At 36.3% G+C, this 18,794-nt stretch overlaps 1 protein-coding gene across 5 annotated transcripts in view; it reads left to right on the top strand.

Moving 5' to 3' along the window:
* WDR7 (WD repeat domain 7) overlaps positions 1-18,794 on the top strand; it is a 352,075-nt gene that overhangs the window by 37,811 nt on the left and 295,470 nt on the right. For all 5 annotated transcript variants that reach the window (XM_019463951.2, XM_019463944.2, XM_053902762.1 and 2 more), the window contains 7 exons: positions 1,794-1,870; positions 2,909-3,028; positions 6,150-6,295; positions 6,624-6,726; positions 9,484-9,616; positions 9,865-10,113; positions 10,892-11,112. In XM_019463951.2, the coding sequence (XP_019319496.2) occupies positions 1,794-1,870; positions 2,909-3,028; positions 6,150-6,295; positions 6,624-6,726; positions 9,484-9,616; positions 9,865-10,113; positions 10,892-11,112 (1,049 nt within the window). The remainder of the gene's footprint in view (positions 1-1,793; positions 1,871-2,908; positions 3,029-6,149; positions 6,296-6,623; positions 6,727-9,483; positions 9,617-9,864; positions 10,114-10,891; positions 11,113-18,794) is intronic.

Consider the following 18,794-nt stretch of genomic DNA (forward strand, 5'->3'; position numbering starts at 1 on the left):
AACCCCAAACCAGCAAATAAAACCCCAAACCAGCAGAAGACAGGAAATAAGATTAGAGCAGAAATCAATGCTATCGAAACCAAAAAAAACAGTAGATCAATGAAACCAGAAGCTGGTTCTTTGAAAGAATTAACAAAATTGATAAACCACTAGCCAGCTTGATCAAAAAGAAAAAGGAAAGAACCCAAATAAATAAAATCAAGAATGAAAGAGGAGAGATCACAATCAACACAGTAGAAATAAAAACAATAATAAGAGAATATTATGAGCAATTATATGCCAATAAAATGGGCAATCTGGAAGAAATGGACAAATTCCTAGAAACATATACACTACCAAAACTGAAACAGGAAGAAATAAAGAATTTGAACAGACCCATAACCAGTAAGGAAATCGAATTAGTAATAAAAAATCTCCCAAAAAATAAGAGTCCAGTGCCAGATGGCTTTCCAGGGGAATTCTACCAAACATTTAAGGAAGACTTAGCACCTGTTCTCTTGAAGCTATTCCAAAAAATAGAAATGAAAGGAAAATGGCTTCTTTCTATGAAGCCAGCATTACCTTGATTCCAAAACCAGACAGAGACCCTACTAAAAAGAACTATAGACCAATTTCCCTGATGAACATGGATGCAAAAAACCTCAACAAGATATTAGCCAACCGGATCGAACAATACATTAAAAAAATTATTCACCACGACCAAGTGGGATTTATACCTTGTCTGCAGGGCTGGTTCAATATCCGCAAAACAATCAATGTGATTCATCACATCAATAAAAGAAAGGACAAGAACCACATGATCCTCTCAATAGATGCAGAGAAAGAATTTGACAAAATACAGCATCCTTTCTTGATAAAAACCGTCAAGAAAGTAGGGATAGAAGGATCATACCTGGAGATCATAAAAGCCATATATGAACGACCCAATGCTAATATCATCCTCAATGGGGAAAAACTGAGAGCTTTCCCCCTAAGGTCAGGAACAAGACAGGGATGTCCACTCTCACCACTGTCACTCAACACAGTATCGGAAGTCTTAGCCTCTGCAATCAGACAACGCAAAGGATTAAAAGGCATCGGAATTGTCCAGGAGGAGGCCAAACTTTCACTCTTTGCAGAGGACATGTATTTGCTTACAGATAAACAGACTGAATTTAAGACAGATTAGTTAAATTACCCATAGTTCATTGGTTAGTGAAGAAAATGTGATTTTAACACATATCTCCCTCTTTCTGGAGCCTGCATTTACCTGATTTCCAGTGTCTCTGCTCACAAAGTTATTTATGCTGTCATGGAGCTATGACTGCTTCTTACTGGAAGCTTATGAATTCAGATTTTATATCATGTCTTCTCTTGATCACAGTCTATAGAGGGTGTAATGTGTCATAAAATGTTAGAAGGCAGGCAGGTGGGTGGGAAAGTGAGGAAATGTGTGTCTTCAAGAAATTGAGTGTGCTCATCCATGATAAGTAATTACAAATTGTGAATTTGGAAGAATAAACCTTCATTAAGTCATCACGTAATCATAGTGATCAGGAACATTTGAAATTATTAAAAGCTAGTTGATCAGAAATAAAAGAATTCAAGCTGTGTACAACTTTTCCTTGACTTTCAAATTTGTGAACTGTTAGGTTTCAAAATCTGTTTTTTATTATTTCAAGAAATATTGAATTATGTTTTTATGCCAGTTGAAAAGCATTATTACTTAATTTTATTAACTTGAACCATGTTACTATTTAGAAAGAAAGCATATTATGTTTGTAACCTTGGCTTCTTCGTCCCTCTCTACTTAGAGGATACTGTGGTAGCCCTTTCAGTGACGGGCATCTTGAAGGTGTGGATTGTCACCTCTGAAATAAGTGGCATGCAGGTGAGGCAAATGTTCTGTTCTTACAGAGTCTTCAATTTTAGTGATGATAGGCCCCTCCTTTTTTTCTTTTTTCTTTTTTTTATTAGAGAGAGAGAGAGAATGAGAGAGAAAGAATGAATATCTTAAGCAGGCTCCACGCTCAGGGTGAAGCCTGATGTGGGGCCGATACCACCACCCTGGGATCATGACCTGAGCAGAAATCAAGAGTCGGATGCTCAACCGACTGAGCCACCCAGGTGCCCCTCCCTTTTTTTCTTGAAGCGCAAGGACAAAGCTATTCTTTTTCGAGAGCCTTATTGCCATAGTATTAGAACTTCCCCTACTCTGCGGTCTCTGTAAGTGCATTATGTTTTTCATTTTTGATAGCAGACATCTGTTCTGTCAAGGACATGAAATAGAGAAACATACTGCATAGGATATAAAGTAGAGAAACCTAGAAGAGCTGGGATTTTTCTCGGTTGCTTCTATTAAAGTTAAAAGATAGTTTGCTTGAGGGGAAAAAAAAATAAAGTAAACCAACACAAAAAGTATGTGAAGCCAATTTTAGTTCCTCTCTCTCTCTGTTCTTTCGGCTTGAATTCCTTGTAACTTTTTGTCAGTAGGAAAGGCAGATCAATATTCTGACAGTATCGATGCTAATCTCTTCAGCTAGGGAATCTTTACACGTTGAATTTGGGAGGACCTGGAGGAATTGATCAGTTTTTGTTCTGTTTGTTTTTTTTTTTTAACCCACAAGGACATATAGATACAGAGTTTAGGATCAACTCAAACTTTTATCATCTGTTATTGTCGTAGTGATGACACTCTGATTCTCATCAGTGTTTTAATCTTGAATAGCTTTGTAGCAAGGCATAGTGCCCAGATATTTTTGGAGTGTATCTTTGCTGCTTTTTATTATCTTGGTTCTCACATAAGTGGCTAAAATGATGAATATACCAAGTGATGTCTTTCTTTCATTTTATCTGTTTTATCATTGTATGATAATTTTAATCAACAACCAAACCATTCCTGAAGTTCTATAAATCTTTCTCTTTTCAGGATACTGAGCCAATATTTGAGGAGGAATCCAAACCAATTTATTGTCAGAATTGCCAAAGCATTTCTTTTTGTGCATTCACACAAAGATCGCTTTTGGTTGTGTGCTCCAAATATTGGAGGGTAAGATAACTACATAAGTAAGAAGCTGTATTTTTACCCTTCAAGGTGTTGGTTTATCAGACTTCCAAAGATAATTATAAGGAAGAGCTTGGTGCAAGAATATTTTAACCATTTGGAATTCATGTGTGATTTTGAGATCAAATTTTGAGGTGTTGGGGTTTGGCTATATATAGCTATCTTTTTGTATTTTGGTTTATAGAATGCTTCGGAATAATGATTATTCTGTTGATCTTAATTTCTTCCCTTTGCTACTGTTTCAGTCATGATTTTCTCAGTGCAACGTAAGCAGTGGTGATGAGTTTTCTGCAGGTTGACCCGTCTTTGTTGTTATTCCCAGTTGCCGTTCCCTTCTGCTTTCTTGGATCTGGCATCACTTCTGAGCTACTGATGGCGGGAGTATATTACTTCCACATTGCAAGACTTCAGTATTTCCATAATAGAAAAAGAGCCAGCATGTTTTGACCACTCGTGCCTAGCATAGTTTTCAAAGCTTTCCCTGCATTATTTCTTTTAATCCTCACAACTCCCTGAAGGGAAGTCTATTAGTTACCTAATCCTGCATAACAGATTACTTTAAAACTTCGCAGTTTCAAACAATAAACATGCATCACCCCCCCATCTGGTTCATGTATCGCCACCCCAGCTGTGAGTCAGGAATGTGGGCACAGCTCAGCTGCGTGCTGTGGCTCAAGGTCTCCCACAGGCTGTGGTCAAGGTGTCAGCCAAGATGACAGTCGCGTTCTAGGAATCACCTAGGGTGGTTCTGCTTCCAGGCATACTCACTTGGTGGTTAGAAGGCTTAACGTCCAGCTAACTTGGCTGGAGGCATCAGTTCCTTGCCATGGGGGCCTCTCACAGCCTGGGAACGGTCTTCCCTCAGCTTGAACAAGCAAGAGAAATTGTAGCCAAGACCCACCTGATCTGGCGACTGCAGTCTCCTCTCTTCTCCCACATTCAGTTGTTTAGAAAGTCACAAAATCCTGCCTGTGCTCAGGGGAGAAGATTGCACAAGGGTATGAGTACCAGGTCCGGACAGTCTTGGAGGCTGTCTGCCACGGCAGGGATTGTTACTTTCCCCATCTTGTAGGTGAGGCGCTGGAGGCTTGGGGACATAGCAAGTTTGACTAAGGTTGTACAGGTGGTAGTGGAGTTGCTGGGTTACAACTCAGACGGCCTGACTGCAGCGGCTGCTCTCATCGCCACCAAGTGATATGCCTCAGAGGGCACCGGCTTGGTAGCGACAGACCAACTAGGGCCGCCGGTGGTACCTACCTTAACCTTATCCTTGCCACTGCTACTGTCCTGGAATCAGATTAGAGGAGAAGCTAGCAGTTGCTTAGTTACAGTAAGCTCCATGGGATCCTTCGTCTTAAAATTGAAAGCACTTGTAAATGGTAATACATCAGAGTGCAAGAGGACACAGTGAAAAGTATACATCCTTTTCCCCTGGTACTTTTCCTTGTCCTCCCCAGAGGCAGTGCTAATACCAGTTTCTCGTGTGTTCGTAATAAGCATCTTACAATCATGTGAGAACAGAAGAAAAAGACAATCCAGTAGGAAAATGGACAAAAACATTTCATGAAAGGAGGAAGCCAATGGATGATAAATTTAGAAAGGTGCTCAGCTTCATTAACCATCAGGGAAAAGCATAGTAAAACAACTGAGGTAGCACTAGTAACTTACTAGAACGACTTTTCCAGATATTTATTGCCAAAAAGAAGTTTTCTGTTTTAATATGGTTACATTATCATCTTTTATGGTTTCTTTTTTTTCTTTTCCTTCTTTTTATGGTTTCTAATATAATTTGTGACATGTTCTAAAGGGCTCTTCATAAGCTAAGATTTAAAAATTTTTTATTTCATTATCCCTAATATTTGTATAATTTTTACTTTATATACCTTTGAATATTCAATTTGGAATTTATTTTGTATAAATTGCAAGATGTAGATCCAATTTATTTTTATTCCTGATGGACCCCCAGTTCCTGATGCCATTTGTTGAATAATCTATTTTTCTATTGTGATGCTTTTATAATATACTCTGTTCCTGTAATTACCAGAATCTGTTTCTGAACTTGTTAGTTTTTCTGTTTATGCATCAGTACGATATTGTTTTATTTTCTGTAGCTTTATAATTTGTTTTAATAGATAATAAGGCTGGAGGGTGGTCTCCAGTCTTTCTTGGACTTGGCTATTCTTGTAGTGTTAATGTTATAAATGATAAATATGTCCAATCTTGGTAAATTCAGCTGGGATTTGTTTCAATTTCAAGAAAGCTGTGCATAAACAATTTGATTGCTTTTTATTTAAAGAAAACTAAAATAAAAATTCTGGGCCATTGAATTACTTATTTATCCTGGGGAAATTTTTTAGCACTGTAAAATACACTATTACCAAATATTGAAAGTGGTAGAAAAATTCTTCTAGGAATTATGAGATGAGGGTTTTAGTCCTAGCTCTGGCACTTTCTAGACATGTGACCGTGAACAGGTGATGTAACCCTTGTTTGTGTCAGTGTGTTGTTTGTAAAATGGGATATAGCAATGCCTGCTTTTTTTTTTTTGGGGGGGGGGGGACTTTTATACTTGAGGATTATTAAATAATAAAACTGAGTCCGTTAACTTCCTATTTACAGTACTTCAGCACCTGGATGAAATAAAGTAAGGTAATTCCCATATTAATAAAGAGATATTCTGATATCTGAGTTTATCAGAAATGTTGTTACTGAACATAGAAATGAAACAGGAAACATAGCCATGCATTCTAGAGGCTGGTTCCCTATTACCTAGAATTCTTTGAAGGAATGTTCCTCCCTTTAGATAAAAAAGGGTAAGGATTCCCTGTCCCTGTGGCAGGCAGTACGTCTGCTCCACTTGTCACTCAGTGTCTGACCCCCCCAGAGGCACACAGCTGGGGACCTACATATGTTTTCTCTGCTGAAGGTGACTGTGCCCCAGGGCTCACTGACACAATGTCTTTAACTTGAGGTAGTGAACTTTACAAGGCCTGAGTTTGTTAAATACATTTCTAGAAGTTTTTGTTTTGTTTTTACTTTAAATGTCAATGTATCTTATTTAAGTGATACCAATTATATTAGATTGTGAATTTCTTGTTCCTTGTAGGTATTTGATGCTGGAGATTATTCCTTGCTGTGTTCAGGTCCTAGTGAAAATGGACAGACGTGGACTGGAGGTGACTTTGTATCAGCAGATAAAGTAATCATCTGGACTGAAAATGGACAAAGTTATATTTACAGACTACCTGCCAGGTACTCAATAAATAACAAGTTAGGACTTTAATATAGTCTGAATTTGGGGTATAACTTGAATGTATGAAAATGTATAGAGTAAAAATAACTCAGGTAACAAACTTAAGAACTTAAGTTAGATTTGTAATTCCAGTTTAACTTCTAAGTACAAAAATTAGGTGGATCTTTATTTAAAGTAGGGTATTTTAATGACATTAATGACTACATTAAATTAACTATAATTTGAAAATCCATATTTTGTCCATTGTCCAAAAATCTTCATAATATAGGATGATAAAATATTTAATGACAGTATTTTAATTGAATGTTGTAATTTTTTCATTTTCAGTTGCCTTCCAGCTAGTGATTCATTCCGCAGTGATGTAGGGAAAGCAGTTGAAAATTTAATTCCTCCCGTACAGCATAGCCTCTTGGACCGAACAGATAAAGAGGTAAAGTTCTTCAGGTACCCCTTATACATGATAGTGACGTTGAAAATGTTTGACAGCTACATTTATGGGTGTCTTTTGGTAGCTTAGTATTTGAAAGAGTAAGGGCACTGTGTTAAATGTTGTAAAGCATTTCGACATGGTCAATGGTGAGCACAATCTTGAAATTTGTGTATCTTAATCATATAATATGCTTATAGTATTCACCTTTCTCTAAGAAAAAGACGATCTTATGCTGACTACATATCGGAATGACTTTTTGATAAAATTTATATTGGTGGTACCAACTTATTTTATGCTGTCATGTAATTATAAACATAGTGACAGATGTAATTTTAGGAGGACTAAGATCATCGTGGAATACTGCTGATTAGTAATAGTTCATTACTTGAATAGGCATTGCTGTCTCTCCCCAAAATCATACAGTGATTTAAATTATTAGGCATTAGAATTAAAGAATGAGGGGTGCCTGGGTGGCTCAGTCAGTTAAGTGGCTGACTTCGGCTCAGGTCATGATCTCATGGCTTGAAGGCTCGTGAATTTGAGCCCTGCGTCGGGCTCTGTACTGACAGCTCAGAGCCTGGAGCCTGCTGCCGATTCTGTGTCTCCCTTCTCTCTGCCCGTCCCCTGCTTGCGTTCTCTCTCTCTCTCTCTCAAAAATAATAAACAAACTGAGGGTTGATGGGGGGTGGGAGGGAGGAGAGGGTGGGTGATGGGTATTGAGGAGGGCACCTTTTGGGATGACCACTGGGTGTTGTATGGAAACCAATTTGACAATAAATTTCATATATTGAAAAAAATAAAAAATAAAAAAAATAAAACTTTCTACCAGGAAAAAAAAAATAAAAAAAATAAACATTAAAAAAAATTTAGAATTAATGAAAGATTTTTTTCTCTATAAAAAACCAAAATTTATTATGATTTCTAAAAACCTACTTACCAATTTAGAATTGAAATGCAATGGCACTTAGTACTAGGTTTTTATCTCCAGATGTTTTGAGCATTAAGGATGAAGCTCTGGTTTTAGAAATAAAGTTTCCTTTACTTGTATTCTGGGTTTCCACAGGTTTTCATTTTGAACATTTTGTTCCATTTTTATGTGAAGGTATGGTGAGGGGAAGGGAATTTTTTTTAATATTTTGAATATATGGAATTTATACATCTTTGTACAGTTAAGATGCACCATATCTTGTCCTTTATTCCCCTAACTTAAACTCCTACTTACTGCTCTCCAGCCAGTCACTTTCAGGTAAACTAGGGGATAATGACTTGCATAAAAAACATACATAAAACAGAACAACCACATTATATTTTTAAAATATCAGCTTAATATGTTTAAGTTAAGATACGTGTATTATATGATGGGAGATACACTGTGGTTTATGGAATATTGGTTATATAGGTGCTGTAGCAACTTCTCCAGGTTTGGTATATTTTTTTATAAATGACAACATTTAGTAATTTCCAGACTTCAAGTTAAATCACATTATTGATTATGCTTAATATATGTAGTTTCAATAGGCTAGTGCTTTTTTAGGAAAGAACTAATACCAAATACAGTAACTATTTGTTACCTATAACTGTCAGAACTGAAGTTTATTTTTTTACTGTTTTTCAGGATACGATTCTATGCTTTAATATTCAAGTGTTTATGAATTGATCATCTCAACTTTAATTTTAGGAATCCACCACTCTTTAGTATTTTCATATAAGTGATATCACTGAAGGCACGAGATCTTAAGCAGAAAAATAAACTGTTTTAAAAATAAAAGTGTACCCGAGAGCCTAATGAGTGGTTTTTGTTCCTAGTAATTTATAGCTAACATATTGAGCTAGGCTCAACTTGATTACATAAATGTGACCAAGTAAAATGTCATGCTATTAGTTGAAAATATACTACTTAAAAAAATGGAGTCCTCTACTTGTGAAATCTTGGTAGTTTAATTTTGTTGCTATTCTTAGTGACTAATCAGGAATGAGCAAAAAGCTAGGATTAGGGAGTTCTCCTTTTTTGGCCTTTAAGGTGGACACTTCTTTTTGGTAAAGAGTGATATATCTTTGTATTAATTATTTAATAACAGTTAAAAAAAATTGCATTGCGGGGCGCCTGAGTGGCTCAGTTGGTTAAGCGTCCGACTTCGGCTCAGGTCACGATCTCACGGTTTGTGAGTTCGAGCCCCGCGTCGGGCTCTGGGCTGACAGCTCAGAGCCTGGAGCCTGCTTCAGATTCTGTGCTCCCTCTGTCTGCCCCTCTGCTGCTTGCACTCTGTCTCTTGTATTGTCTCAAAAATAAATGGACGTTAAAAAAATTTTTTAAAAAAATTGCATTGCTGTGGTGAGTAATCAGTTTTTCTAAAGCAGAGAAAAAGAATTCTAGAGAAAGACTATAAATGTTCTTTTCATTTCTTTTCATATTTGTATTTACTGGATTTGAATATTAGCTGACAGGTAATTAATGCTATAAAATTACACTAAAATATTGTTGAAGACTCCTACTATAAACACTTTTTATTGATTTATTTTTTACCCTGGTACTGAGGCAAAGTACTTAACATCCTTAACTGAAAAAATCTTAATAAGTGAAATATTTTCATTAAAAAGACAGCTATGGGGTGCCTGGCTGGCTTAGTCAGTAGAGCATGTGACTCTTGATCTCAGGGGATCGTGAGTTCAAGCCTCAGGTTGGGCGTAGAGATTAATTTAAAGAAACAACAACAAAACAGCCAAAAATATTTGAACTTTTTTTTTTTTTTTTGACAGTTACTAATTTGTCCTCCTGTTACTCGGTTCTTCTATGGATGCAGGGAACACATCCATAAACTCTTAATTCAAGGTGATTCTTCAGGAAGACTGAATATTTGGAACATATCAGACACACCTGATAAACAGGAAGGTAAGGAAGGTAGTAATAAATCATGTGCAGCAACTTCGTAATTCTTTTAATTTAGCAACATAAATCCTAAGCATAATAAATTCATAATGTACATGTCATTTTATCCTTCGAATTATAGTTTGTGACAGTTATCATTCTTCGATATATATTACTGAATCAACTGTAAGTACTTTTATTTTACTATGTTTAATTTTTTTCTAACATGAACAAATTTTTTTCTTTTTAAATACAAAACAAAACCTCCGCAGAGCTGAAAATGACAACCTCTATTAGCTTGCAAGAAGCATTTGATAAACTGAATCCTTGTCCTGCTGGAATTATAGATCAGCTGAGCGTGATTCCCAATAGTAGTGAACCTCTTAAAGTCACCGCGAGCGTGTACATCCCGGCTCACGGACGACTCGTCTGTGGCCGTGAGGACGGAAGCATCATTATTGTGCCCGCCACCCAGACGGCCATCGTGCAGCTGCTGCAAGGGGAACACATGCTCCGCCGAGGTATACTGACCGTCTGCCACCGTCTAAAGTGTGTGCACGGGCCTGTGCTGCCCGTGTTTGCGCTCTTTGTTTGTGACAAGTGCAGTGAATCCACGTAGTCGTTAGCATGCCAGGACTTGGCAGAATTTACTGTGCATGTAACAAGTACTTGGTACCTGTTATTGGGGTACATACCATGTGATAACTGTGCATAAAGAGACATCTGATTTTCTCTCTTTGGTATGTGTTAGTAGTTTCGTTTATTATCGGTTATCTCTATGGTTGACTGAACACCGTATCATCAGTAATGCTGGTAATCTTTTAGAACAGTGCTGTCCAGTAGAAATATGTGATTTTCTATATCCGCATTAATAGAGTAAAAGAGAAGCAGATGAAATTCATTTTAATCGTCTGTTTTATTTAACCCAATATGGCAGAACTATTTTCATCTCAACTTGTAAAATTGAAGTTTCAATTTTACAATATAAAATCAATTGTAATTAATATAAAGAATTACTAATGAGATATTTTACATTACTTTTGTGCTGAATCTCTGAAATCTCATGTGCATTTTACATTTACAGCACATGTGAATCCAGACTAGCTATGTTTCAAGCGCTCAGTAGTCTCCTGTGGCTCGGAGCTACCATATCGGACAGAGCAGTTTTCGACGATAAAATTAGAAGTTTTTTTCTATGATCAAATGTATAGGTATTCTGATGATTCATATTTGCTTTTATTTGTTGAAATTTTGTAAGACTTTGATTTTCCCATTTTAAATCCAAAACCTCATTCACAGGTTGGCCACCTCACAGAACACTCCGTGGTCATCGGAACAAAGTCACATGTTTGCTATATCCTCATCAGGTCTCAGCTCGTTATGATCAAAGATACCTGATATCTGGAGGTGTGGACTTTTCAGTCATAATTTGGGACATATTTTCTGGAGAAATGAAGCACATCTTCTGTGTGCATGGTGGCGAGATTACTCAACTTCTAGTTCCACCTGAAAACTGTAGTGTAAGTTGATCATAAAAGATTATTTTATTTGTGGTAGCGCTGAATTCTGTTGCTCTCAGGCATAATATAAAATGGAATCTAGAGTAACTGAAAGAAAATGTGACAAGAGAATTAACAAAACCTTTTCAGTTTTTAAAACTAGATAATGGTAACATATGCTATTTCAGCAGAATTGTAATTATTTACTGTTGGGCACAGAAATAGAAGGTCCACATAGTGTTTTTCCTGTTACTAGCTTCTAAATTTTAAATGGTGTGGCTTGTCTCTGAAACATAGGAGCAGGTTATCAAAGTTCCAGTTTTCCGTTTTAAAGTAGTTTAAATAGTCACAAAGATATTCTGCAATCTTATTATTTTCAGCCCTATCTAAGCAAGAAAGATGATGAATGTATACTTTGGTAGAGGCAAAATACTTACCAGTGCTTATTAATAGTGTTTGTTTAAGTGAACACTGTGACAAGGGAAAGTATAATGGTCACTGATAATGATTTTGGAGAATTTTGTACATACTTTTGTGGAAGCAGATTGCTTTCTTAGTGATGGGTATGTAATGATGTCAAAAACCCTAATCATTTTAGGAATGTGAGGCTTTAGGAGGGAAATTTAGGGCTGCTAAGTAACAGAACCACATTTTTTTACCCATAATTTCTTTCACTGTGTGTTAATCATGAACTTTTTCTTGTGATTAGCCATTGTTGTGTGCGCGGTCACCATCCCCCAACATTCACCTGTGTGCAGACGCACAGACGCGCACTGTTGTCTCACACAGATTCCATGTTCACTGAAACCCACTCAGCTTCACCAGTTATGATCTTTCTGAACGGGAGAACATTTTGCTTGTGTATCTGATGCAGTGTTCACGAGGTGTCTCATTTCAAAACCTACGAAATTTTCCTTGGCCTTTCTGCTTACTTATTTACTTCCCCTTCCGAACAGTGTATTTTATCTGCTGTGTTCTGCCAGAGCTAGAATTTGTCTGATTTGATGTTGGCGGTGGTGTTGGCAGACTTAGTGCCCATTATCCTTTTTTTTTTTTCTGCCAGACTTGAAAATTCAGGTTCTTAATCCTTCTTTCTTTTTTAATCCTGCCTTTTCCTTTCTCTCCAGTGGGATTAATGCTAGTTTCTTATCTCCATCACTGTGAACAATTGCTGTGTGTTTATCTAAGCAACCAGTCTTATGTCTATTTCAGTGAAACAGATACCATTGTAATTGCACTTGTGATTTTCAGTGCTGTTACAATCCCATCCTAAGCCTTATTTTACAGTAGGTATTCCCTATGGTGAAACATGAGAATTTTTTCATCCTTGACTGCAAATTTGGTGAAATATCTAATTTTTGATCCTGAAATTGATTATTTAGATTATACCAGTTTAGAATAACCATTCCCGATTTGGCAGTTTTTTGTTTTTGTAAGAAAACGTTAAAAATATTAGAGAAATAGGTATCTGATTTATTTATTTTTGTACATTTTAATTTATTTTTTTGAGACAGAGAGAGCGAGGGAGGAGGGGCAGAGAGAGAGGGAGACAGAATCCCAAGCATGCTCTGTGCTGTCAACACAGAGCTCAACACGGGGCTCAAACTCACAAACTGCGAGATCATGACCTGAGCAGAAATGAGTAATCCGACGCTTAGCCGCCTGAGCCACCCAGGCGCCCCGAGAAATATGTATTTTAAATTACAAATATTGAAAGTTAAGTTGGGAGTGGTTTACATGAGATCATGTTTTCTGTTTGAATCTACATAAATTTGTATGTGTTTTAGCTTGTATGTTTGTATGAGAGCATACTCTGGTTTCTTTTTTTAAAAACTTCAAGTGGATATTTAATACAATAAATTTGTTTTGACCAGTTGCATTTGGAAATGTTTTTAGTGAGTAAAGAGCTACCTGTAGACACATGCAACTACATAGGGAATGGACTCCTTATTAGGTGGGGCCGGCCCACGGTGCTAGTGGACTGGGTGATATAGGAGGCGGAGACATGGACCAGGAAGTCTGGCACTTGGAAAATAACGTATGATTTTCAATTTACTTATAGGCTTCACGATAGAGATTCTCTTGTTTTTAATTGACTTTCAAAAGTACCATTAAGACAAACTTGCTTTTAGCTTTGTGATAATTTAACAAGTTGTGACTGCCTGGTTAATAAGCTGTCCATTTAGCCGGTGGTTAGGGACATTACCTAATGTGTTTGAAGATGAAAGGGCCTAAATGATTAACAAATAAGCTAAGAATTTGATATTTGCTAAATGTTTGTCAAATGACTGTCTTGCTAAGTTTAGAGCTAATGACATCAGATGACAGTTCCAATGCTTGGGTTGTCCCTCTCATAAATTTATCTGGTGTCACTTTCTTTTAGCAGAAAATATTTGGTAGTTGGGAGATTTTAAATATTTATTAAGTGTAATGATTAAAGATAAATATTGAGAAGTTTGTCATCTGCTTTTTGGATTAGAATAGACTTTTGGTTTTTATCTTAGGTAGGTAGATTCAGAAAGTTGAATTTTGACTTCCTGCATTTTTTTTTTTTTACAGGAAAAGATGTTCTAAAACAGAGGAATATGAATTGTGTTTTAAAATTTACTTAAATTATAATCAAGAACGTATAAGGTTGATGATTCTTCCTTTATTTTGTATTCATTTCATGTTTATCAAGATATAGAAGGTTTTGAGTAATAAGCAGATCATTGTCTCTTAGCTTCCATAGACAGCAAAGAAAGAATGAAATCCTACCTGCTAGGTAGAAAAGATACTGCAGCTAGACACGAGCTCTGAGGACAGACTGTACCTTTCACAACTCCACATACATTTCTCAGGGGACAAATGACACGTACTTACATTCCTACTGTCTAGGTATTTGTCATCCTTTCTTGTCCCACTCCATCATTTTTATGCTGTTTTAGCATCTTTGTATCAAAAAACCTTTCCATATTCTTACTATAAATTAACATTAATTTAGTGCCAGGCTCAGTGGTTCTATATACTTTATTTTTGATAAACAATTCATGTATTCTTTTATTAATGGGAGTTTTAATTATTTAAAAATTTGACATGTTCAGGGATGCCTGGACTTGCACAGGTCATGATCTCATGGTTCGTGAATTCAAGCCCCGCACTGGGTTCTGAATATGAAATATCAAAGTAATTCAGGATTGTGCAGTGCTAAAGGGTTATTGAGAACAATTCAGAAAGTTGTTGGGGGTCGTATTACTATCTGCCAAGTAATGTACAGGCTGTAGGCTGTGAGCTGTCAGCACAGAGCCTGATGCGGGGCTTGAACTCAAGATCCGTGAAATCATGACCTGAGCTGAAGTCGGATGCTTAACCGACTGAGTCACCCAGGTGCCCCCTGCCAAGTAATGTGTTTATGTGTTCCCAGAAGTACAACCTTGCATTTTAGGAGGGGGATCAGGCACATGTTAAGTAAGGCTTCTACAAGGCCTACTATATATGGTAAAGGAGAGATACTACAAAATGCTGTAAAGGAAACGGAGGGGCATATTCCAGGGACTCCAAAAGAAACAAGGAGCTTTGGTAGACCACTCAAAAAATGGTGTGAGCTTTGTGTATCAACTTTGGGGTGGATGTTGAAACTTGTAGTTTTGAAATTTCTAATACTAGGTTATTTGCCATTTCTGTTTCTTCTTAAGATTATGGAATGTAAAGGGAAAAACTTCAGTTCGAGGTTGGTGTTTTTCTGTTTGGTGGTTTGATTTCTTGATGAAACAAAATGTACCCTCTATACAGATGAGTGATACATGTACACACATGTGCATGAAACCTACATGTGAAAGATACATATACATGTGCCCTACCTATGTGCAAAAGGTACACATACATGTGCTGTGTATATGAAAGATACATGTATTGTATATTTATATGAAAGATACACCTGGAAGAAGACTGAAGGAAAACTACTAAAATAGTATTTGAATCATACAGCATAGCATAACATTCTGTACCATTTTTGTTTGTCATTCCAAGCTGTGTTTATTGTTTTTAAAAGAGTGGTTTTTATCTTGTATGTTGCTTTTCAAGTGTTAGAGCTCTGAGGCAGTTTTAATAGGATTCAAATTTAAAGTGGAACCTTTATATTATCATTATTATTTTTTGGAACCTTTATATTATTATTAGATTAGATTGCCACTTTAATACTCATATAGAACACTTTAAAAAAAGCTTGTAAAAACAGGCTTGCTACAGTTTTGAATTTTTTAATTTTAACGTTTCATCTGCATTGAGAATATTACTGTAGTGTCTTAAAATATTTTACAAGTGGATATATAAAATGCAAAAGGTATTACAGCTTATCAATGAAAAACAAGTCTCCTTTCCCTCCTGTTCTCCAGCTGTGTGGTTCCCTTAACTCTGAGTGCAATATCTTACAGTCCTTCAGAGATTTTCAGTACTAGAGTGTTTTAATATTGTAGAACTCTAGCATTTTAGCTTAGTCTTATTTTAATAACTGAGAAATTTAAGCAACAGAGCAATTAGAGATAGAAGGCTCCCCATATTTGGGTAGCTGTCAGAGGTGGGTGAATTTCCAAAATCTGAACTGTAGGCTAGAGGAGGCCAAAGAGTGCACCAAATCCCTGGGGGAGTTGGGGAGTTGGAGGAAGAGAGCTCTTGAAAGGGGGGACAGATGTTCTTCGGGCTTCTGAAATCCCACAGCAGGATACCTGCTCTAAGTCTCTTGCATTAGGATTAGTAGTTAATAGTTGATAATGATCTGACTTCTTCCCTTACTTCCCTGCCACCTTCCCTCTTACTCATCATTCTTTTTTTTTTTTTTTTTTTTAACCTTAGCTTCCAGTGTAAAGGATCCCACTCTCCAAGACCCGGGAACATTTTCTTTTATGTCCATCTATTTTAATTTCAGAGAAAAAAACCAGACTTTGAAAAAAGACGAAGAAAATAATTTTAAAATGTCAGGAGTGCTTTAGAAAACATTGCCCCTCGTAAACCAGACAGATACTAATGACAGGAATGAAAATGCAGAAGTGAAAAAATAACACTGGTGACCCAGTGGGATATTTCTTACCTGTAGAATGGTAGTCATGTCTTTGCATGGAGCTAGCTACCCATGTTTCCTCTGTCTGCACTTGTAGCAGGTGGCTGTGCTTAGTACAGCCTGTGACAAGGAACATGTGTGTGTGTCATACTGTTGATCCCGCTTATTTACATTTAAGAAACACACAAGTGTATACCATGTATGTATGGATACATGCATAGGTAATACAATTATTAAAATTGAACTGGAAAGAGTACCAAATTCAGATTCTGCTTTGCTTTGGGAATGAGAGGAACACATATGGAAGGGAACCAAAGAAGTGACTTTATTAAGTATTCTGCTTTGTTTATTTTTAGTTAATATATGTTTACTATTTCCCTCTTTCTTTGGCATGAATGACTGGATTACCAGTTGTGTGCTGCTAGTAGAACTTTGTATTCAAAACAGAATTTTTGGAAAATGTTTCAAAATAAATTTAGTACCCATAATACATATGTTTCTTTACGTGAGCTATAGGCTGACTTCTTTAAGAGATGAAAATATGATTACTTTTCATTTATTGTATCTTGATAAACTTGTCTTATCCCATAATCTCCAGAAGTATCCAGAAGGGGGCAGCATTGGTTTGCGAAAACAGGAAAGTCAGGCATCTAACCTAATTGTGCCTTTGCTTGACAATATTAAATCCCCAGCTCTTAGAGACAAATACAGTAATATGAATGGTGTATGTGACTGTATGTATGCTAGTAGGCTAATGTTCACAGCCATTAAGAACAATTAACAAATCAGGTTTCTTTTTAGTATATTGTGTGTTTTTTTTTTAAAGTACTGGAAGCTTTTGTTTGCATTAGCTCTTATCTCACCTTTTTGAATTTCAGCTTTTGTTATTAATTTAATTTGCATGTTACATTTATAAAGCAATATTTATTATTATGACATAGTCTCTGAAGCCAAGCAGAGTAAACGTTGGTAATACAAATGAAACAAAAGCAGGAGGCAGAACTAACGTTTTTCTAAAATATATCACAATGTACATAATGTTCTGTAACAGTCCTTTTTTCCTTTAACATTTAATTTTCTTGGATTTTGAGACCATTTTCATATGTTTTTATGCGTTCAGCACTGTCTTTTTGAAATTAATTATTGGGGCACCTGGGTGGCGCAGTCGGTTAAGCGTCCGACTTCAGCCAGGTCACGATCTCGCGGTCTGTGAGTTCGAGCCCCGCGTCAGGCTCTGGGCTGATGGCTCGGAGCCTGGAGCCTGTTTCCGATTCTGTGTCTCCCTCTCTCTCTGCCCCTCCCCCGTTCATGCTCTGTCTCTCTCTGTCCCAAAAATAAATAAAAAAAAAAAAAAAAAAAAAAAAAAGAAATTAATTATTATCTTTTTAAATTAAATAATACACTGTTAGTTACAGAGAACACAAATATTTTCTAAAGATGTTCTGATCATCTTTCTGTCTCACTAAATACATTCCAACATCATTTTTAATACTTGGTAATTTATTTTATCAGAAATTTTAGAATGTTGCTTTAAGATTTTTTTCTTGTCAACAGTGAGAATACAAATTAGTGTAGCTAAATATTTTTGCACATCTGAAACGATTGCTTAAGATAAATTTGTAGATATAGAATTTCTGTATGAAAGGGCATATTGATTTCTTAAAGCCTTTTGACTAGGTATTGCCAAATTATCCCTTAAAAGCTTAGAGATAGGTTTATACCACCTATTTACCCTCATAATTCTCCATCATCCTTATAGTCTTTGAAGGCTTGCTAATATTCAGGCTTTTAAGTAGTTGTATGCAGAGTATGTAGAAGTGCATAGCACCCATTCTCATTCTGAAAGGGCAAACGCATTAATATATCAATACCGTATTGGCTCTCTGTTCTGATTGGCGTATATTCTATTCTTTGTAATAGCGTTTTCCAGTTTTTTACTACTATCATATTATTTTATTCAAGACAATTAATTTTTCCTGCTCTGAATATTTATGTGTTCAAATATCATAACGCACCCTATCTCTTGTGTAGGAAGCTGAGACAATCCAGTAATATACCAAAAGACTGTCAGTGAGTGGTCCCTTTGATATTAATGAGAAGACTGCATCCCTCTGTTCAGGCTACACTTATATTGTGCCAGACATTTAAAAAATTTAGATATTCTTTTATCTCAGAAAGGCTTTTTTAAGATCTTAAGTCATATCTTTGGAAGTAAATAAGATTACATTGGGCATGAAGTTTAGTTTTAATAACAGATGTGATTTGGTGCTAAACTTTGTGAATGAAGTGGGTGATTAATTTCACTGTTTATTTTGAGCTGAAGAGATAGTGTGACCTAAAGACTAATTTTTCTTGAGTAACCTAATCATAAAGCAATTTTAAAATGAGTGAAAATTTATCTTAAAATGGTGGAAATTGTTAGAAAATCATAATGACTTTTTAAGGTGACTGTTCAGTTAGGTGCAATGTATTTTTGAATAGTCATTCGTTCAGCAAATATCTGAGTGCCAACCATATTCCAGGTGCCTTCAAGAGCCAGGTATGTAGTAGTCGATAAGATATAGTCCCTATTTTGTAGAGTTTCATCCTATGAGGGAGCCAGACTAGAAGACAGGCAGTTATAAGGCAACAGAATAAACGTTGTGAAGTACCCTTGTAGGACTTCCCT

Source organism: Panthera pardus, unplaced genomic scaffold, assembly GCF_024362965.1.
Source record: "Panthera pardus isolate Hobbes unplaced genomic scaffold, ASM2436296v1 HiC_scaffold_15, whole genome shotgun sequence".
Lineage (NCBI taxonomy): Eukaryota > Metazoa > Chordata > Mammalia > Carnivora > Felidae > Panthera > Panthera pardus.